General features: G+C 51.7%; 14 protein-coding genes across 14 annotated transcripts; 5 read left to right on the top strand and 9 right to left on the bottom strand.

The window, feature by feature from the left end:
- Positions 1-19: 19 nt before the first annotated feature.
- PG998_011774 (cytochrome P450 3A17) lies at positions 20-492 on the bottom strand (the record flags this gene model as incomplete). The annotated part of the gene is made up of 2 exons (XM_066878590.1): positions 20-302; positions 455-492. 2 exons carry the CDS (start codon positions 490-492, stop codon positions 20-22), a joined length of 321 nt encoding a protein of 106 aa, XP_066727644.1.
- Positions 493-503: 11 nt separating this feature from the next.
- PG998_011773 (Fungal specific transcription factor) lies at positions 504-2,149 on the bottom strand (the record flags this gene model as incomplete). Its single annotated transcript, XM_066878589.1, has 2 exons — positions 504-1,493; positions 1,553-2,149. The coding sequence occupies 2 exons, from the start codon at positions 2,147-2,149 to the stop codon at positions 504-506; spliced, it is 1,587 nt and encodes a 528-aa protein (XP_066727643.1).
- A 685-nt stretch (positions 2,150-2,834) lies between these two features.
- PG998_011772 (uncharacterized protein) lies at positions 2,835-3,523 on the bottom strand (the record flags this gene model as incomplete). The annotated part of the gene is made up of 2 exons (XM_066878588.1): positions 2,835-3,348; positions 3,417-3,523. 2 exons carry the CDS (start codon positions 3,521-3,523, stop codon positions 2,835-2,837), a joined length of 621 nt encoding a protein of 206 aa, XP_066727642.1.
- An 895-nt stretch (positions 3,524-4,418) lies between these two features.
- Positions 4,419-5,388, top strand: PG998_011771 (uncharacterized protein; the record flags this gene model as incomplete). Its single annotated transcript, XM_066878587.1, has 2 exons — positions 4,419-4,840; positions 4,905-5,388. The coding sequence occupies 2 exons, from the start codon at positions 4,419-4,421 to the stop codon at positions 5,386-5,388; spliced, it is 906 nt and encodes a 301-aa protein (XP_066727641.1).
- A 343-nt stretch (positions 5,389-5,731) lies between these two features.
- Positions 5,732-6,733, bottom strand: PG998_011770 (uncharacterized protein; the record flags this gene model as incomplete). Its single annotated transcript, XM_066878586.1, has 1 exon — positions 5,732-6,733. The coding sequence occupies one exon, from the start codon at positions 6,731-6,733 to the stop codon at positions 5,732-5,734; it is 1,002 nt and encodes a 333-aa protein (XP_066727640.1).
- A 639-nt stretch (positions 6,734-7,372) lies between these two features.
- PG998_011769 (uncharacterized protein) lies at positions 7,373-8,449 on the top strand (the record flags this gene model as incomplete). Its single annotated transcript, XM_066878585.1, has 1 exon — positions 7,373-8,449. One exon carries the CDS (start codon positions 7,373-7,375, stop codon positions 8,447-8,449), a length of 1,077 nt encoding a protein of 358 aa, XP_066727639.1.
- Positions 8,450-8,874: 425 nt separating this feature from the next.
- PG998_011768 (uncharacterized protein) lies at positions 8,875-10,095 on the top strand (the record flags this gene model as incomplete). The annotated part of the gene is made up of 1 exon (XM_066878584.1): positions 8,875-10,095. The coding sequence occupies one exon, from the start codon at positions 8,875-8,877 to the stop codon at positions 10,093-10,095; it is 1,221 nt and encodes a 406-aa protein (XP_066727638.1).
- A 347-nt stretch (positions 10,096-10,442) lies between these two features.
- On the bottom strand, positions 10,443-11,669 carry PG998_011767 (uncharacterized protein; the record flags this gene model as incomplete). The annotated part of the gene is made up of 1 exon (XM_066878583.1): positions 10,443-11,669. The coding sequence occupies one exon, from the start codon at positions 11,667-11,669 to the stop codon at positions 10,443-10,445; it is 1,227 nt and encodes a 408-aa protein (XP_066727637.1).
- Positions 11,670-12,183: 514 nt separating this feature from the next.
- On the bottom strand, positions 12,184-12,621 carry PG998_011766 (uncharacterized protein; the record flags this gene model as incomplete). Its single annotated transcript, XM_066878582.1, has 1 exon — positions 12,184-12,621. One exon carries the CDS (start codon positions 12,619-12,621, stop codon positions 12,184-12,186), a length of 438 nt encoding a protein of 145 aa, XP_066727636.1.
- Positions 12,622-12,925: 304 nt separating this feature from the next.
- PG998_011765 (uncharacterized protein) lies at positions 12,926-13,367 on the bottom strand (the record flags this gene model as incomplete). The annotated part of the gene is made up of 2 exons (XM_066878581.1): positions 12,926-13,027; positions 13,050-13,367. 2 exons carry the CDS (start codon positions 13,365-13,367, stop codon positions 12,926-12,928), a joined length of 420 nt encoding a protein of 139 aa, XP_066727635.1.
- Positions 13,368-13,967: 600 nt separating this feature from the next.
- On the bottom strand, positions 13,968-15,744 carry PG998_011764 (uncharacterized protein; the record flags this gene model as incomplete). Its single annotated transcript, XM_066878580.1, has 4 exons — positions 13,968-13,982; positions 14,005-14,485; positions 14,541-15,399; positions 15,453-15,744. 4 exons carry the CDS (start codon positions 15,742-15,744, stop codon positions 13,968-13,970), a joined length of 1,647 nt encoding a protein of 548 aa, XP_066727634.1.
- A 313-nt stretch (positions 15,745-16,057) lies between these two features.
- PG998_011763 (uncharacterized protein) lies at positions 16,058-17,771 on the top strand (the record flags this gene model as incomplete). Its single annotated transcript, XM_066878579.1, has 4 exons — positions 16,058-16,611; positions 16,665-16,920; positions 17,440-17,497; positions 17,629-17,771. The coding sequence occupies 4 exons, from the start codon at positions 16,058-16,060 to the stop codon at positions 17,769-17,771; spliced, it is 1,011 nt and encodes a 336-aa protein (XP_066727633.1).
- Positions 17,772-17,874: 103 nt separating this feature from the next.
- Positions 17,875-18,132, bottom strand: PG998_011762 (uncharacterized protein; the record flags this gene model as incomplete). Its single annotated transcript, XM_066878578.1, has 1 exon — positions 17,875-18,132. One exon carries the CDS (start codon positions 18,130-18,132, stop codon positions 17,875-17,877), a length of 258 nt encoding a protein of 85 aa, XP_066727632.1.
- PG998_011761 (uncharacterized protein) lies at positions 18,113-20,430 on the top strand (the record flags this gene model as incomplete). Its single annotated transcript, XM_066878577.1, has 5 exons — positions 18,113-18,163; positions 18,305-19,161; positions 19,215-19,268; positions 19,325-20,112; positions 20,411-20,430. The coding sequence occupies 5 exons, from the start codon at positions 18,113-18,115 to the stop codon at positions 20,428-20,430; spliced, it is 1,770 nt and encodes a 589-aa protein (XP_066727631.1).
- Between the last annotated feature and the right edge of the window lie 98 nt (positions 20,431-20,528).

Below are 20,528 nucleotides of genomic sequence, written 5' to 3'. Positions count from 1 at the left end.
CCCCAAAACTGATCTCTGTTCAAGCATCGCCCGCGGCTCTCGGCAGCACGACCTTGAGCACCTTGCCCCGCGGCTCGATCAACACGATATTGTCCATCAACATGCTCTCCGGCGTAGCCGAAGGCGCCAGCCGACAGCCCCGGAACGCGCGGAAGAACACGGCGGCGCCGTAGCGGAGCTCCATGTACGCGAGCTGCTTGCCGATGCACCCGCGCGACCCGGCCCCGAAGGGCGCGAACGCGGCCCGCGCAGCCTCGGAGGTCGTGCATTCGCCGCCTGGCAGCCAGCGCGTGTGGTCGAACCTGGTGGTGGTTTCAGGGGTTAGTGATGGCGGAACTGAAATACGATCCAAATAATCGTCACTGGGGAGAAGGGAAGACCCGAATGGGACCTACCTTAAATGATACTCACTATATGCAAAAGAATGTATGAAGAAATAGACTTATACACTTACGTCAGGCTCTTCCTATTACTAAGCGGGTCTTTAGACATGTGGATCAGCGTCAGCCTCCAATCGACGCTTTGCGGACGGCAGATCGCCCTAGCCTGAGGAGCTCCTCCACAAACTGCTCCACCTGCGCGATCCTAAGGCCATCTCCCGGGCCCATGCTGGGCGGGCACATGTCGCGTATAAGCCGGGGCACGCGCTGCAGCAATTCCAAATCCTCCTGGGCCCGTGAGTTGAGTGGGCTGGTCAGAACGTTGCAGAAAATGGTCAGGCTCGCCGACATGGGGTACTGGATAAAGTACCAGAAGTCCCCGCTGTTGAGCACCTGGGACACCACCGGCAGGTTGGCCAGCGTGGCTCGGCTGGCTTGGAGAGCCAGACATTGGCACGAGTTGACGCTCGCCCGGTGGTCAACCTCGCCGCCGGACACGGGGATGCGGCAGCGCCCGCTCGCACTGTGGAGCAGGGCTAGCAGAAAGTAGTACTCGAAGTGGATGACCAGGACATGGCACTGCTTCGATTTGTTCCAATCGGACTGCAACTGCATCTTATAATGAGAGACCAAGTTGGGCCGGTACGGAGGCGCGATCGACAGGCGCCACGTTTCCAGCTCATCGTCGAGTTCTCGGATGTGCTTCAGCAACTCGACCTCAGAGGTGCGAAACGCCTTGGCGCAATAGAGACGTCGTATCATGTTGGACTTGATGATGGTCAGCCTCATGTCACCGGGAATCAAGTCTGTGCCATCTTTAAAGTGGTCGAAATCGTCGATCTGCTTGTAGCCTGGCGGCAACGACAGGTCGCAATGGTCGTCGTCGATGATGGGAGGGTAGCCTGCCCTCAAGCAGATGTCTTTGTCATACATGTAGCAATGCCAAAACACGCGGCGCAGATAGTGTTGGCTGGAGTATATGTTATCGGCGCTTGAGGAGGGCAACATGCTCAATGGGTTCAAATGTGCCCCGAGCATGGAAAGAAAACGATACGCAATGGCAAGGTACGTGGTAGCAGCCGCAACATTGCCAGAGAAGATGTGGTACATGCACTTACGTTACTCCGTGTTAATTACTTGTTCCGTAAGGGTAGAAAAGAAGTGTTACTTACTAGCATCGTGCAGACTTGGATAGACTCACTGCAGGGGTTGGCAAGGATGACGGGCATCAAGCGGTAAACACGGGCGGCGCATTGGTCCGCCTGAACGGGCTGCCTATCCAGCTGGCCATCCATGTGGACCCCTATACAGGTGAAAGCTAGTATGCATGCCTTGGCGCAGATGACATCAGACAAATCAGGATTGCCGCAATACGCCGCCTCGATAACGTCTGGGAACGACGCTTCGTCTATGATGGGAAAGACATATCTCTTGGTGGACGTCGTGAAATTGGAAAGATAGGCATTGACAACTGCCCTGTCAGGGAGCTCCCAGTCACCTCTGACCTGCGCCGGGGCATTGACCGGACACGACGGATAGGAAACGGGTTTGGACCCAGTGTGTGCATAAATCCACTCTTCTCCTTGCCCCGAGAAGAAGGGGATGCCTTGGCTGGAGCTGATGCCGCCTAAATGGACTCCGTTGAAATAGAAGCCGTCTAAGCCCAGATACGGCGTAGTTTGGATTCCGCGGCCAATGGGAAACTCGATGGACTCAATTTCTGCCTGGCCAGGTATGATGGGATCCAGGTCATGCTGCCCTCGGCTCATTGAGCCAAAATCTCTAGAACCAACCTGTCAGCCTAAGACGGGTTGGCTGTACTATGCATGGGATCTTACCTGGTTCGCTTGCGCCGACCGAAAGGCCGTTTGAAGGTACATAGTAGGCCCTGGTGCTTGCACCAATCACATTGTGAGGCGGAAACAGAGTCACAATGGATCTAATAAGAGTCTCCACCAGATTAGCACGATGCAGCCCATGTGAGAAACGGTAGATTGGGGGAGAAGTGGGCGATGGATACCTTCCGCTGATGACACGCATCGCAGGATCGACGTTTCGTCCTGTTATCTGACGATTTCATGTTGTAATGGGTATTGGGATGTGAAAAGGAGCAGGGGCAGGAGCGTGATTTCCCAGAGGTGACGTCCAGCTTTTATTTTCCGCTTACTAATAGGGACTTGTCTCGTGCTACACTAGCGCAAAACTTTGAACGCCCCTCTTATTAGTCAGGGTGATGCAGTCACGGCTTGGTCTAGGCGGTCAGGTATGATAGAAATCTTACATAAAGCGAATGTGTGTGTGCTACCGAGAAACAATCTAAAGAGTCCTTATGCAACCTCATATTCCGAAAGTTCACCCCCCTAACTCCTGCTCTCGCTCGAAACAAATGTCGAGTGTTCAAATTTGCTGAATACACCTGCTCAAATACCATGCAGTGACTGCCAACAAAGCCTTTTATGCCCACTTGACAGAGTAGCTGGTCTTGCCCTTCTTCTTCTCCTTGATAGTGACGGTGAAGCCGCCCGAGTTCTGCTTCTTGGTGTAGTCGCCGTACAGCTTGACCTCGGGCTGGATGCCGGTGTTGTCCTTGATGATCTTCTTGAGCTCCTCGGACCACTTGGCGGCGCTCTGGTTGTCCTTCTGGACGTAGACGTAGGTCTTGACGTTGCCCTTGATGGAGTTCTTGTTGGCGCTGTAGAGCTCCTTGATGCGCGTGTTGGCGTCCTTGGTGTTGAACTGGAACTCGTCCTTGATGTCCGTGTGCGTCGCCGTGTAGTGGCCGATGATGGCGCCGCCGTCCGACACGATCAGCGCGCCCAGGCACGAGTTGAACCCGCTCGAGCCCACCTTGGTGTATCCCTTCTTGAAGTCGAAGAACTTGGTGTCGCCCATCTTGACGGTGGCCTCCTTGCTGGGCTTGCTGGGCGTGTTCCCGCGAACCTCGAGCCCGCTGTCCACGACGACGTCACTGATGATGGGTTTTGGTTAGCAAGGGAGGGACATGCAGGCTTGCTGTTGGACTGCTGGTTTACTTACCTGCTGGACGACGCGGGGAGTGCGGCGCAGAAGCCGAGGGCGATGAACAAAGTGAAGAATGCAGCCAAAAGCCTGACAAGGCTGCTGGATCGGTTGATGGTGCTCATGATGGCGAGGGGTCTCGAGGTCTGTTACAAAGAGTAAAGATTGTAGGCTGTGATAATGTAGCAATGGAATGAATGGTTGCTGTGTGATACTGGATGAGAACCGAGTAATGGACGAGGCTGCCCTTTATATAATGAAATCGTCTTGACCTTTTGGACGGGAAGGTTGTCAGTTCCTGATGCCTAGCATTACAGCTGATTACTCGGTCATCCAGCATATCATTCAACATAACAACTGCATAAGCAGGCCGCATATTGTCACTTCCCTGGAGACACAGCCTCAAGAGGCACATACGTCAAAATTGGAAGTCTGCGGCCATTCCGCCGGAATGTCGTATACGGCGTATGCGCGCTTGGCTGATGCACTTAGAAGAAGCGATCGACGTTACAGTAGGCTCATGGCCGGAATAATTACTAATTCTCGTCATGCCAAAAATCAATCGCATGTCATGTCAGATCCTTAAAACTTACAAAAGCTGGGGGAGGGGGCTGCGCAGCATTGCCTAAATTATGGGCGCCCCGGATTCTTCCCCGGATGCCATGAGGAGCTGAAGGAGCTGAAGGAGCTGACAGGCTCACCTAAGCTGACAATAGTAATTACGTTGAAGTTCGTCCCTAATAGCTAAGAATAGAATTCAATCCCCCAAACCAGTACCTGAACTAGTTGATTATTAGTCCGCGGCTTGTTTGTTAAAAATAGTAAGCCCAAGCCACACTTGGCCATATTAGCGCCCAACCGCGGTGCTGCGCCGTTGACCATGATCGACAGCCGCGAATACAGCAATTCGCCACAACTACGTCGTACTTTGTCTAACGACTCACCTTGAAATGTTCATCCATTAGTCGGAGTTCCCTAACCTCAAACATCTACATCCGCTACTGTTGTCTGCATTTGACCATGTTCGACCGACTCTGCAATCGCCCGCCGAATGGTGCACGGGTCTTGGAGCAACTCAAAGCCCACGCTGTCGCGGGAGATCTCGAGCAATTCAAGAGCTCCTTGCGACAATGGGACGCTGTGAACCCGAACAAGATGAGCTGGGCCGAGTCAGACGATATGGTCGAATTTGCACTCGGGTGTCATGACGATGTGCCCGACTTCAAGGCGGTCGTACTGCACCGCGTGCTTGCCGCTGCCGCTGGGGCAGGACAGGTAGATATCACAAAACATCTAATGGAGCAGCGCGGATGCATTGCTTACCCTACCGCTCTGAGAGACGCTTTCGAACACAAGCAATGGGCTGTGCTGGAGCTGTTCTTGGAGAAGGGCTGGGACATCAACAGCGCCGTAGAGGACAATAACACATTTCCCATATTGAAGTAGGTCTCACACCCCCTGGCGAACTGGAGCTATTTGGATAGTATTAACTGACTGAATACACAGAGAAGTCCTGGAGTCGGAAGAGAAGGTCGTATGGTGTCTGGAGCACGGCGCGGACCCCATCGGCCGGACCGCGGCCAAGGACATCAGCGTCGCCGACGTGGCGGCCCAGTGCGCGTCGTTATCAGTCGTGAAGCTCCTGCGACAGTACGGCGCCGACTTCACCAAGACGGACGCGCTGCACTATGCAGCCATGGGCAGCGAGCCCGGCCGTCTTGAGGTGATGGAGTATCTCATCCGCGAGGCTGGGTTCCCCATTGATCAGCTGGAACTCGAATACCTGCCATCTGTCTACAAATCATACGCGCCCAATGGACTCGGCACTGCGCTGCACTCCGCTGTAAAGAGGAAATGCGAGGAGACTCTTAAATTTCTACTTGACCGTGGCGCGGATCTTGACAAGGCAGACACGACAGATCTCAAGCCTATTGATATTGCACGACAAGAGAAATTTGAGGCAGGAATCCTCTTGTTGGACAAAAATTGAGCGAACTGGGTACACAGCAGCGATTTACTGGAACATGGCATGAATTATGATGAGTTGATGATCCGGACTTCCAAGGACGAGAAAGGGGTTCAGGGAGCGGCTTTTCTCTTATGGTTAGCAAAAGTCGAGATTGGCACAGTTCATGCTAGTGACATGATTATTGACGTTCCCTCAAATATTGGTCATTGGTATTCAATAACGAACATAAACAGTTAAACAAAACTGACGCTACGAGTCTTCTGTGCATATGTACTCCGGTCGTCAATGTTTTCTTTGACACCCGCTAACCTCCCATTCCTGCGATATGCATGATCCTGCTTCCAACTGGAAAACCACACAGTACCTAGTAATCCCCCGTATCTGCAGGGATAGGTAACTTCTTCCACTCCTCCAGCTTGCTGCAAGTATTCCAGACCAGACAGATCACGACCCGGTCCCACTCCACCTCGATCTCGGGAAGGTCGGGCGCCTTCTGGGCGTCCGGTAGTCCCCTCTCCACCGTTTCCTCGAGCTCAACCGCGCAATCCTCAGTTATCTGGGTCGCGAGGTCGACGGCGAGATCGTCGGTCGTCATCTTGCGGTGGACGCACGCCACCACCTCGGACGCCGACGTGCGTGTCACGAAGTAGGGGTACTTCCGGTTGAAGTTCCGGATGCCGGACGGGAATGTGGTCAGTGTGTATTTCTTCAGGATGTCAACCACCAGTTCCTTGTCGGCGGCGTCCTGAGCGCGCTTTGAGGACGAGGAGAGATAGTCGGTGGGGTGCATCCACGATGGAATGCTCACGCGGGAGAAATTCATTGCCGGGATTGCTCTGGGCGCTGCTGAGAATGCTTTTAACACCAAATTGTCCGGTCCTGGCCATCCAAAGAAGCCAAATTCGGTGTACAGCTGGTAGCAGAAGAACGTCGAGATGAAGAGGACCACTAGGGATCTGTGTAGTATCTGAAATGCACGTGATAATCCAGTGGCCGCCTTTTCGTTCGACCTGGCGCTTGTCTTGGTATCCCAGTCGTCTTCCTCTTTCACACTATCGGAGTCATCGTGCCCGGAGATTGGAGCAGGGACAGGAGGAGGCGCGTTTAGGAAGCCCGATTGCTCTAGAGTTCTCAGGTATGTTACCAAGGCTCGGACACTTCTCTCGCTGCGTGGTCCGTCCACCAGACGCAGGATATCGACTTGGCCCCGGACCGGGAACTCCCGCCCGCCCTTCTTTGCGAGGTCCCGGGCGAACTGGAGGTCCGAATTCTTTACCAAGCGGTGGTTCCGGTGCCGCTTCGCTATTCGATCAAACTGGAGCAGGTCAACCGCTAGCTGATAAGGATCATCTGGGGTCTCGAACATGTTGGACGAAGCGGAAAAAGACTATGAGAAATGCTGATAAGGTATTGAGATACCAGGTGTATGGTGAGTTTGGGTATCGAGCACGCTGTTTGGAGAATAGTGAGTGAATTGTTCAGAAAATTATAGTATTTGGGTTTCCCTTGTTGAATGCAGCTGAAAGCATCGAGACCCGCCTTTATTCAGCGATGGAACAAAGCTCCTGTTCAGGCTATGAATAAGGAATGATTGACAAAGGACATCACCCAATATTAATATAATTTAGTATTGCTTTTGTCAACAAATAAAACACTAAAGAAGAACGGCTTTGATATTGGTAGAAAGGTGGAAAACAATCGATCTGTTATAAGAGGTTCATGGCATATAAATATATTAGTAGGACGGGGTTAGACAGAAGCTTCTACACATTGTCCAGCACAAGCTACTCGCATAAGGAAAGTATCATCCAATATCAGTCGCAGAAACCGCAATCATGTTTGATCCTGTCTGGGCCCCCTCTACATTACCGTTTGCCCGTTCTTCATATCCTTCTGTCTCGATATCGGGATCGAATATGCTACGGGTGTAAAACAAGATTTGGTCTCAAGCCTGGCCAAGACGCTGGTGTGGGCTTTCTTAAGTGAGGTGTTTCACGTGGTGGTTATGAACGCGCGTGTATATGCGTACTTCCACGGCCTCTCTAAGTGGATGTACTATCGCGCCGAGTTCTGGCTGCGTGTCGTCGGGTGGCCGATTGATGCTGCGAATTGGAACCATTACATGTGGTGGACCCTCGGCTGGCAGCGCGAGATGACCCGGAACGCATGGGTGAATATGGAAGGCGATCACCCGGCTATCAAGGTCCTCGTGTTCGTCGTGAAGCTGGTCCAGATCCACGTTGAATCATACCTTTTCGAGACCGTCACCAACTGGTCGGGTAACCTCCTTCTCCCGCCCATTGGTCTCAAGCCCGAGTACCTGCCCCTGGCCCTAAAGGGACAGCCAATCTATAATGGCAGCGCTTCTCTGTGGCTATGCCAGATCGTCGGACGGACCGCGACCGAGCTCCTGCTGAGTGTGTGCCTCCTCGCCGCGTGTTGCGTCTACAGCGTGGCTTTGTACTCGCGAGACTACCACCCTTTACGCGGCGCGCCAGCCGAATTGGGAGATTTTAATTACAGGGATATCACTAACCGGAGGTTGGACGGAGCGAGTGGTTTGTGCAAGAGCATGAGCCTCAGTATCTTGTTCCGCATCATTTATCAGATCACGTACCCCATGTATCTGATCATCCAGCCTATGTGTGGGATACTGCGACTCCTGCCCTACGTCAGTGTCAGGTCGCCACTTGATGCCAACCTTTTCCCAATGTGGCAACTCGTGTGGTCTGGTCTGCTCATGTTGCTTCCTGCTATTGTGGTCGCACCAGTTGTCAACAGGTCAATTTGCATATTATGGGAACAATGTTTCACATTGGTATACAGAATGATGTCCTTCATCGACGCAGACTATTGGGTGTGGGCAGAGTACGGTTACGAAGCCACGGTCGGTTTGGGCGAGTCAATACTCCTGACGTTCGACTGGAATAACATTTTCCGTCAGATTGTTCTGCGCAACAACACGCCTGTTCCAAGACTTGATAACCATGAGGGAGTTTCGGCGGCCTTCGTGACGAACAATCACATTGACCAACATGTGTGGTATGATCAAATGCTCGAAGGGCATGGGTTCACCTGGTAAGTACATTGTGTCCACAAGGCACTGAATCGGTTACATTTGCTATGCCCAGCTATTTTCTTTTAAGCGTTCATGTTTTGTTTAGATAGACTCTTTGTTTACAGCAGTTGGAATAATACAATGAAACAGTAACAAGATAATAAAATCTGAAAACGGCTTTATACATTCATTATGCACCCTCTTACAAGTTTGAACCTACTTAAAGCACAATGCCACTACTATAAAGCCGCTTTGTCTAATTCTCGCTGAAAACATCGGATGCATGACCGCTACCTATACGAACATTCTTACCTTATGTGGTGGCTATCGCAATTCATAGTTTAGTATCAAATTTCAATCATTTTCAAACACACTTACTATCATTATATTTCTTGCAAAGGTTCTATCCCGCTTTGCAGATCTTGAAATACGTGATTCAGATAAAAAACATGTATTTCCTCCTATTTTATTTGCCGTTCCTAGCATCGGCCACCAAGCCCTCGATTAAAGAATGGGAAGTAACGAAGTCGGTTCCGCTCATGGCGCGGGAATATGTCAGCATCATCAACGACTTCAGCGTCTGCCGCGGCTGTTTCGAGGACGTACCTGATATTCGCTTTATACCTGATCGTCCTGCTGAGAGCTTGCTCGACATTGTAGACCAGCTGACCCAGAGGCATATTCCTCAGATCCTGGGGCTTATGGATATCATCGATAAAACCGGGACAGCCGTGAAGAAAACATACAATAGCAGCAAGCGGAGGAATAATAGTGCGCTGGAGGACTTGGAAGAGCAAAACAAGGCGTGGTACGTCCAAATGAGGTTGGCCACGATGCGTGGTAAGCTACTTAGTCTGGCGGAGGAAGGGACCGTCTTCGGACACGCCACCAAGTACGGCGCCGAGGTCAAGAAGGTTTTCAACGCGCGGCACGCCCGGCTCGACGAGACGCTTACCACATGCTATGACAGCCTCTTGGCTTTTTCAGACCAGAGCTTCAAAGCCGAACTCGGCGCCCATCCTACCGGCGGCCTCACGCCCAACCACCGCAAGCAGTTTCAGCTGGTACAAGACAACGTCAGCAGAAACGCAGCCTGGCATCTGATCGACTTCATGCAGAACGTCCTCGTGCCGAGCCCGGAGCTCGACGACTGCCTGTACGGCGAGGGCGCTTGCCGCGGCCAGATGGCGCAGCTGGTGGCCTTCCTGGAGGACGAGCTGATCCCGTTCTTGCGGACCATCTACGGCATCGCGTGGGCGCAGCCGCTGCCGCACCGGCACGAGCAGTGGCGCGACACGTTCGTCGGCTGGTTCAGCCACACGCTGACGACGGTGGTCGACTTCGACGCGGCGGGCGTGGGGCTGGCGCACCGCGAGCTCGAGACGGCCATCTTCAAGGTGCAGCGCCACCTCGACACCCTGCGCCGCTTCCAGCGCGAGGACCCGACGCTCCTGGCGCGGCGCCTCAAGAACCTCCGGCTCGCCAACACCGAGGTCGCCAGAAAGGCCACGGCCGAGCTCGAGGCGCAGGTGGGCTACATGGAGGCGGTGGCGCGGAACGAGCCTCACCCCTCCGGAGACGACACGCGCTACATCTTCTACGCGACCGAGACCCTCCTGTCGATCCGGACCTCTTTGCGAGACGCCGCTGAGAGGCTTTACATAGATTAGTGATTATCGTACTTCTTCATAAGGCCTGGTTGCGGGATTCGCGTTTCGAATGGGGGGGGCAGATGTACCTTGTCTTTTGATTATTTACTTCTCTTCGGTTCAATGCCAAGAAGTCAACCCAATAGATCTTGTCATTTCATATTCATTCAGTACTAAGATTATTTATAGATTAACAGGCTCGCTTATGGGCTTGACTTACCAACCCTTTTGTGACGATGCATCACTGACTAATTAATCTGTATGTCCTGCTGATATTTCAAATGAGTGTTTTACAATGTTCTAGTTCGGGTTCCTGGTCTGCCCCTTTTCGCTCTTCACTACACTGGCGACCTACAAACGCTCAATGTCTACGACAATCCGGAAAGCCTGGCTATCTCACCATGATCAGACAATAGTTCCCGCCTATCAACCTGGGGAATGACTAGCCAGTTATCAGCAACGTCATTCATCATCATCTCGAACTTGGCTAGGATATCAATATTCCCGATGTGAAACCAGGTCGTGAAGTGCATCCAGTGGCACTCGCCATAGAGCTCTCTAGACCTATCGTTTTCGAAGGCCTCCCAAGCGAACTGGAACTCGAGAGGACAGCGCGGGCAACCTAACGTCCGGCCGATGTAAAGCCCTCCGGATTTCCAGTCATCCGCTGAAATGACAGGGGCTTGGAATGGCGGGGTTCTCTTGTACGTGATTGACGCGGCCTCTACAGAGAATTCCGCCTTGTTCAATCTCCCGCAGTCAAAAACCAAAGCACATTCACCACAGATGCAGATAGGATCCGGGCCGGTGACGAAATTATCCGTCTCAATGTAGAGCTGGGAATGACGCGCTCGAGCGAACAACCCGTAGCCCGGCACCCAATTCAGATTCCACTGATGTCTCTCAATAGGAACATCGAGATTTGCGGACAGCTCCTCGGAAAAGAAGTCTAGGCCGGCCGCTTGCCGGAGCCGGGCTGTGTTCAGACCGAGAGTAGACCACCGCCCGAATGCGTACAGCATTAGAGGGTGCCATGAAGAAGGGATAGATTGGTACGGTCCTACCCCAGCATTATCCGGGCGTGGGGCCCTTGAGCACATATAGCCAGCTAGTCTCCTGCGCCCTTGGCGTCTCCGATTCTTTCGGTTGTAATATGTCCAATAATCAACCTCCCGTCCAGGCGGTGTCTCCAAAGCTCTCAGCGGCGAGTGAATCGTATTACACCAGGGACAAGCCACGTGGCCCGTCGCTGCGGCGGCCTCCTCTGCTAGCTTGACATATGCCCAGGGCATGTCTTTATCACCAATCATCATGTCGGGCAGCGACCATGGAGGATTCGTCCACACGAACCCATCCATGACTGGGCGGATGTACCTGTTCAATTCAGCCGAGGAAGACGCGAGCTTGGCTTGCTCGTCCAGGGTGAGCTCGTTCATTATGAGATCGAAGATTTCTCTCGGGACGCCATTGACGATTTGATCGATGATCGTAGGCTCCATGGGAATGGACGAATAGACTGACGTGAGAAGCTGGTCTTTCCAAGCGCTCATATCGAAGGCCCCCTGGTTGCCGTTGGTGCCCCCGTTACCCGACATTGTGATATGTTGTGATAATACAACTCGAGATACTGAAATATTACCTGTATTGAAGAAAATATCGAAGATTTGGTTCTGATGGTATCGTCAATCGGATGACTAAGAGGCATAATGATCAAACGAGACTCGGTAGCTATATATATTTTGATCTCTTCGATACGCCAGAAGGCTCTCAAAGGGGAACGGGGTTTTCTTTCAACGGCTATCATCAAAGAAGATGTTCAATGGGATTGTTTTCATAAAGGCTTAGTTAAAAAACAAAGGCGATAATTGAGGAAAGCACCTGGATGATCCAAGGGTGCTGTCGTTCTGGGGCGGTACTCAGGGGTCGCAACTCCTAATTCTTTACTCATGACTAATCCCAATGACCAGGACGATAATCCGGTACAAGTGCGCCTTGCAGCTTCATCATCATTATAGAGAATTAAGGATAGAGCAGGAATTCTGAAGCGCTCAAATGCGCCCTCAGCTTCAAGGACCCTCTTCGCCTCTTCGATGTATCGAGTGACACGATTCAGCACAGCCTGAAATGACTAATATTGGCTCCGAGGTATGTGATACTCGTGTTAGCCAGATTGTACGGCTCGATCATGCTCTGGTCCATTTTGCCGACGGGTATCGCCACGGCGGCGGCTTGCTGGACCAGGTTCGTGGCAAGCATGGTGCAGATGCCGACGCTGTTTGACCCGACCTCGTGATACCCTAAAGGCAGCCAGACCACAGGAGTGGCGCCCACCTCGCGGTTGGGTAGTTCTGACTTGGAAGTGTAGCCAAAGCACGGCCGTGTCTCTTGCAGGATTGACATGGTCATGAGCAAGCCCGAGCATCGCAACTCGCACGTCTTGCAGTCAATGATGCCCTGAAAGTGTTTGGTCATCTCCCACGCCACTCTAAAGACCTCGTTTGATTGCTTTTCCTGGTTGGCGGTCGTGATTTTGGGCGCCCAGACCATCGGATTAGCCCGACAGGGGCACGGAGCCCTGTAATCCTGATGGGATCCTTGTATACTTTGCTGCAAGACGAAATAGGGAGGACCTCCTAAGTGAGATCATCCACACGCATACTGGAATCCTCTAAATCATGAGCCTGCTGCTGCTCCAGGGTGGGGAGAAGATGGAGGAGTAGGCCTGATAAGGTTGATGTTGACGAGCCTTGGCAAATCTGTCAATGATGCGAGTCCTGGCCTGCTATCACACTTAGGGACGGTGTCTCCAGGCAGCAAGATGTTGTCGATGCTATTGTCCGCCTCCAGTGAATCATATGGAATCCTCTGTGCCTGGAGTCGCGTATCGATCCATGTACAGCTGGTCGGAGTTGGGACTTCGTCTTCTCGAGTTGTCAGGATGAGCACCCCCTAACTGCGGTGGCAGGAAGCCGTACTCCCGAGAAAAACACGTCTAGCCTAGTATTGACTCCGTCCAATATTACAAGCCACCTACTCTTTGACTTGTTATTCAAAGAATGGAGCATCGCTTCGACGAAAGCGGCACCACGATCGGCGACACCAAGGACACTGAGAAGATCATCCATCCCCAGGATCTGCAGTCCGACTTCACCGAATACCTGATCAAATCGGTCTATTCGGGTGGCGCGACCGAGGTCGGAGCCTTGAACGTCGACCCAGAATATGTTCAGGTAGGGGTTTTCTCGGAACAAGGACTGGGCGTAATGCGAAGCGTTGCGTGTCTTTGCGGACATTGTTGGTCCAGAGAAGATAAGCATAAAATTTCCATCATTCAAGATTATGTTGCCGATCGAGGCTGTAGGGGAAGGGGCGGGTCCGCTGAGTAACGGAATGTCGAAGCACATGGGTTGTCGATCTGTTTACATTAGCTGCGACTCAAAATGATAAATCTGATATGGTTTCGTTACCAGGGGGATGGTCCGTGTTGATATATTTGACATATTTGTCAATATCGTCGGTTGCTGCGTCCAATTCGGCCTTGACTTCATCAAGCATGCTAGAAATGGTATGAAAGGAACCATCTAGCCAGGACGGTACTCTTTCTATCATTTCGAAATTCCCTCCCCATTGAGCGATCTCTAACACGGCCAGTTGTAAGGAGTTGTTGACTCTCGCCAGAAGCGGCAAATAGACATCAACCCCCAAATCAGATTTGTCTATTTCTTCGACATTAGCATTGCTGCAAATATAAATGTACCTTAACGCCAGAATCTCAAAACGAAACACGACGTCAGATCTTGAATTTGAGTCCATCTCTCGGCAAAATATGGAGAAATCGAATTTCGGACGATCCAGAAACAAATGCAATATGTTCCCACTATCTTCCAGTTCTTTCACCAGAACGTCGCCTGCGGGGCGAAAAAAGGGGACCGAATTATCATCAAACGAGATATTCCTATCGGTTTCAGAGGTTACACTGCTCGCCACATATTCGGCGTCGTCTTCCTTCGTGCCCCATGGCAGAGACCGTAGAGCGAAAGCGTGTATGTGCTGTATGATGTGCTGGTCCAGGGTTGTCTGTGCACTTCCAGTAGTGAAAGTGCATAACGGACAGGAGGTAGGCTGTAGCACTCGAGCCTCACTAAACTTGGCTAGTGAGGCAAGGCCGTTCCCTGGAACCAAATCCTCATGCGTGTCTTGAAAGTGATCTTGCCACTCAGAAATGGTGTTGAAGGTGCTGAACTGTCGCCTATCCGGGTTCCGAGAACACTGGCTACAAACCCAGTGCAGTATACTGTGGTTATCTTGCACATGTTTGTGCAGGTCGTCCGAGGTCAGGTACATCTCTTCAGGAGTACGGCAATCCTCATAAACGCACATATAAGGTAAGATATCTTGCGCAACGTGGCCCCTGTTACTGAGTGTTAGCAATTTCAAGTTGTGGTAAAGATGATAGATCGACCCACTTCCACCTTGTGACATTTTTCTTATATCCAACCGGCAACATATCAGCACAGTAAGGGCACTTGATAAACTCATCGGTGATGGGATTAGGGCACCGTGGGTAGTCTTGCGAATAACCCGTTTTTGTGACCTCAGTTGCAATCGAAGGGCTTGATTTCAACATCGAAAGATCTGCCTTGAAATGTGGCCCGATCTCTGTAGCAGTAATGGCAGTGAGTCTCGTCATTCGAGTGTCTGCTAGTGAAGGCGTGCTTTGTCTTTCTGCTTGACTGTCTTGAGGTGTGGACTGCTGGCGCTGAGGTGTTATGCCGGTAGTATTGTTACCTGGCAATCCACTTCCACCACCAGCCTCCAAAGGTTCGAGCATTTCGTTATCGCCTTTCGTAGTGTTTTGCTTTGAGGTAGGCATGCTCTTCGTGGCATACATGATCCTGTTCCTCCTGAATATATTTCCTCTAACCAGCCGTTTCTGAACAATAGTAAGTTGTTCAAAAGCATCTGATTCAAGCACCATGCTAGCGAATGATGACCTTGAGTCTATCCTTAGGGACCGCAAGAGAATTGATGTGCTGAGTTCTTCTTGGAATTCAAGATGATCCGACTCTACGAGACGAGAGTCTGCTCTATTGAATCGAAACTTTGTACCAGATCTCCGCATCATGGAGGAAAAGCGGGCAAGCTGTTCGATAGTCAATCGTAAGCTGAACTTGTGTAATCCGAAGATGGAGTCCTCGGTCTCAGAGGGGTGCGAATCCACATCACTGTCGCTGTCGGAAGCGTCAAGGAAGTTGAAACCTTCATCCAGGTCGCGATCTATTTGAGGAGGTACGATGTTATCCCTGCCGCCGATGATCTCGGCGTCTTTGTGATGGTGTTAGCCTGTGACATTGATCTAAGGATGATGATATACTAACTAATGCGAATAAATTGCCGTAGATCTTGACACAAGGCAGACAGTAGCCCAAGTATAATATGTCGCACATCATTTCGGTCTCTTACGCGGTGGTCCAGAGAGGCCTTTGATGTACCTAAGGCTTGCAGGCCGTATGCCCATAGATTGAATTCCGCTTGTCGCATCTGAAGCCACTCCGCAGGCCACTCTGCGCACCGCGTGGTTGTTTCTGAGAGGCACTGTGAGAATAACAAGTGGCAGGCTTGTGTTCTCGATCTAATCGATTCGGGGCGGGTGAGACCGGTGATCTCCATCTTAGACTATAGAGCAATGATACATCCTTGGTAAAAAAATGTTGTTGGATTGTAAAACGTCCAGGAAATGTAGGGCTGCCACTGAAACTAGAGACCAGTCAGCACCAGATAAGCAAGCATGCGCATGGCCAAAATACCTGGGTTAACGTTTTACCCCTCACAAGTAAATCTAGCCTGCCAGCCATTCACTGCTCATTGTGCATATGTGGCTGGATGCGCGTACATAGCTGTTTCACTTTTGTCGATTCGCAGGTAGTCAATACAATCCTCTTTCTGTCATACATCTTTGGTGAACTCATGTGGCCGTGTGAAGATGTCTTCCGAGTGTTGGTTTGTTCTCAAACAGCAGCACTACCCACCTCCCGTTTTCCCGGAGAATGGCACTGGAAAGTCGGAGGGGCTTCTGTGTCTTGGGCATATCATTCCGGACTTGGAGCACATTGACAATGTCATCAATGCCAAGGACGGCCCACTAACCATCACACCCGACATGCCAATTCACAAAACCGAAGCATACAATCTGACGTGGGAGCGCGATACTGCAAGAGGGCTCGATTGCTCTCTGGATGCCGGCGCCCCAATCGCAGGAGCAGCAGGCATTACCGCCAAAATCGAAACAGGAGTTGTATTCAAGCGCTCGGTGAAAGACTTCTGGGTATTCGATACGCTTGAAACCTACATTATCCAACCCACTGGCGAGTATATTGAAGACTCTGTTGAAGCTCCACAAATCGCCACTTATTTGAAAAAACGGAGGGTCTTTAAGTCACCTTCTGTCTTTATGATCACCGGATTGAAGATTGCGCGAGGAGCCTCGAGTCAGACATCCTCAGGAAATGAAACTGGTGCGCATTTCCGGCCCGCTGTGTAAGTATGCGATGCTTTTTTATTCGCCAAGTATACCGCTTACGGGTTTCAAGACAGTTTCCATCAATTGCGGAGGCTGGCATCGGCTTGGGCGCTGGCCGTTCCATCTCGTCCTCGCAGTCAGCTAGCCAATGGACCGACTTCGTTTGGGCAATCCGGCTAGCCAAGGTCTCTCAAGGGCTCCTCGACCGATCCTGGTCCCATGCAACTGTGTTCAAGGGCGCTACACTGGGTCTTGAAGAGACGCCAAACGATGCAGAAGGTCGGGCTGCCGGGGTTGTCGAAGAATTGGCACGGGAAGGACTTGAGGTGAACACCGACTTTGATATCAAGCTAGGCGACGGCATTTTATTTATATGCCCCCATCCTCGGAAACTGTAGCGTAGATTATTATGGATATCGCACGACCAGGCCTAGCTTCCTGGTGGGAGGGGCATGAAGCTAGCCTTACCTGTGGTTTTAGGCACCACCCCTGGAATAGGGCGCTGTAGAGCAATTTCTGGTCTACTCAACTTTCAATGAACGACGACGGGATAGACTAATGATTGCATTCAGGCCCGATCTAGTCCTGCTTTACTCCACTTCCGAGCTTCACACATGCCTAGCCAGTGCTTGATCTTCAAGTGTAGTACCAACGTTCCAACTGCCAACTCTACCCCGACGACGGCGGGGCAGAGTCCGCTATGGCCCAGGAAAAGTGCATCATCCACTTCGCTTTCGAGGCGACCCAGCGTCTTCGAGAGCATTCACTAGCCTGCGATTCTACTAAAACGTCAACATTTCCGTCGCAGCTTGCCGGCTTATCGTACCATATATGTTCGGCCCTAGATAGGCTCGCAAAAGAATCCGTCGTGGGCCAGCAGCATGGCATGCGACACCTACGACAGTATCTCGAAAACCTAAATAGGCTTTACCAGGTACCAGCGATAAAGTCCCAACATCCTTACATACCACTACCTAACCTAATTCCGGAACAATTACACTGGTCTGACTTGTACTGACTCTGAATCGTTTTAGTGGCCGGCGCCATCCTTGTCACGCACCTTACCCAGAACCGCCCCATTCGATCGAAAACACTATCCGAACATCGCGAAGGCGCTTGCGCAAGAGCCCAGAAGTGGAACATGCCTGGAAACATTAAGAAGCTTCGCAGCCACTAGAAATCCGACAGCGCAAGCTCTCCGTACGAAACTTTTACGAGGCATCAACCGGTTGCTCGAATCAATATCCACGAAGGAAGAGACCGACGTGACCCACGTGCCCTTACCCGAACAAAAACAGAATAACAAACATGACTATCAGGTCTATATCCGACATCTGTACGACGCCCTCTTGCCTCACTGCAACTGCCAGGCCGAAGGCAGAGAAGACCCCATCGTGACGAATCTGAGGCTTAATAACAACTGCAATCTCAATGGAATTGACAATAGCGTCAACTTCAGCGTCCTCTTCCTTGACCATCCCCATAATCATCTGAGTGGCAGTTGCAGTCAGTGGCAGGATGCCACAGTCCGTGTACATCGGCGCAGGTATTTCAAATGTCCAAGATAAGGTATACTGTGTCTGGGAGATTGCTGACGAATTACTTTGTAGAAGTATCAGGTTTAGCAAGGTGAAGCCAGAAATAACCTCGAAACGGAGGAAGATTATACCCCTTGGCGGTCTATGTAAAGAGATAACCATTAAGGCACAGTCACAGCTAGCCTTTTCTGTGTCGGAACAAGGTCTCGAGCTGGAAACGAAGCCTTTATCTCTCTCACGGCAATATATTCTTCGGTTACCCAGCATCTCCCTAGCAGACCTTCTCAAGGCCACAAATTTAGCCCCCAAGTCGCGCCTTCTACTATCCTATATCTTGGCAAAGGCTGTCTGGCAATTCTACGATTCCATGTGGATGCGCCAGGCTTGGAACAAGGACACCCTGCATTTCATGTTCGAGAAGACAATCGATTTCCCGAAGGCAGTATGGGTCAACGAGCCGTTTCTATACCACGCGTTTGATACCAATATCATACCTCACGAAGAGGATGGACAGAGGATTCATCAATTCCCTAAGATTCTGGCATTGGGGATCATGCTGATGGAAATTGAACTTGGTATCAATATCAAAGACAAGCGAAGTGCCGATTGCATTAAGGACGACGGGTCTCCCAACATTAATGCGGACCTCAACACAGCACTCGATGTTTTCACCGAAACTTTGCAAGCCAAGACGGGAGACGCCATAGTCCCGCTCAAAAAGGCCATCGAAGTGTGTATCCAGCCGACATCGTTTGACCAATACCAGGACGACATTGATGCCATTCGCGAGTCCCTCCTGAACCGTGTAGTCCGACCGATTGAACAATTCTATATGCTAGCCTGGGAACATCCAGACGAGACAGAAGTCAAACCTTTGGACCTCGAGATTCTAGTCGGTCACTACGTGAACCGAGGGCGCTTTTTGCCAACAACACCCGAACCCCGATTCGCTGCGCCCAACCCTACAAACACCATAATTGCGGCCCATTTGTCACAAGAAACCCTTACTATTCGCCAAAGCGTCGACGTGTAAGTGGAATGGACCTTGATCTAGACATTTTCAAGCTAATGCAACGTCTCAGTCTCCCAACTCGCCAAGGCCACAGTCCACAATCACATGGAACAATGTCTGCTGGGTAAGTGATTACCGAAAAGATCATTCAACGATCCTCTTCTGACACTCGCCAATCAGTGCTGGATTATCTTCGGATGATTGGTTTCAGTATTTGGACCCATTAAACCTTGTACTACGTGCCAAACCGAAAGACCAGGATCCGCCATGGAGGAGATCCGTGATTGCCGTCTTGGATACGGGAGTGAGCGAAACGTTTACTGATTCTGAGGATTGGGTGCGCGGCTACAAGGACTTCGCGACCGGCGACGATGACACATGGCAGGACAGCACAGGCCATGGCACCAACGCGATCCGCCTCATCAAGATGGTCTACAACATGGCCGATATATACGTGGCACGGGTTTTCGAAGGCCGAGAGGCCTCTGCAAACACGCATGTTCTGATGGCTCAGGCAATGCAGCACGCCATCCACGAATGGAAAGCAGACGTAATCGCCATGCCGTCCGGGTTCCCCCGCCAGCACGAGGAGATCCGGGCCGCCGTGGACGCCGCCAACGCGAACCACGTGCTCGTCTTCACCGCCGCCGCCAACTACGGCAACGTGACCGACGTGGCGTTCCCGGGCCGCCTCTACCGGGACGCCAAGCTGTTCTGCCTGTTTTCGACCGACGCCAACGCGCGCTGCCTCCACAGCCTCAACCCGTCGCCGTTGGCCGGCGCGCGGTACAGCTTCGCCGTGTTGGGCGAGAATATCCAGCTGCCGGGGGTGCAAGGTCCGCCGTTATCGGGCACGTCCTACTCGGCCGTCATCGGCGCCGCGCTCGCCGGCCGCATCCTCGACTTTTCGCGCCAGCCGCTCGCGCGACGACAGCTGCGGAGACCTGCTGACCTCTCGCGCGTGGAGGGTATGTCCGCCGTCTTCGCCCGGATGGCCAAAGGGGCTGTCGATAACGGGTGCCATTGCATAGCCCCATGGAAGATTATGCCGAGCCTGGATCATGCAATAGATGGGGCGAAGTGGAAAGAAGCACAGAGGGTTCATATATGTGAGACTATATCCAGGGCGTTGGAGGATATGTATTCGAGCTAGGTGCGGCAGTTCTCGCATGCCGTGATGGGTTGTTGCACTCGTGTCGCTGGTTTCGGTCGGCACCGCAGGGATAATTATAGGAAATTATATATAAGTCTATTAACAAATACTAGCTAAAGCCATGTACGGTTAAGCGGGTTTCTTTCCTGCTCCTCGAATCGGAACTGTGGCCAAAGATATGCAATCGGAAGTGCCTGACGTCAGGTTCATTCGGAAGTCACTCTTCAAGCC

Source organism: Apiospora kogelbergensis (assembly GCF_038363985.1).
Source record: "Apiospora kogelbergensis strain CBS 113332 chromosome Unknown utg000007l_segment0_segment0, whole genome shotgun sequence".
Taxonomy (NCBI): domain Eukaryota; kingdom Fungi; phylum Ascomycota; class Sordariomycetes; order Amphisphaeriales; family Apiosporaceae; genus Apiospora; species Apiospora kogelbergensis.
Note: the sequence above shows the minus strand (reverse complement) of the source record. Positions and strands in the feature narration are given on the sequence as shown.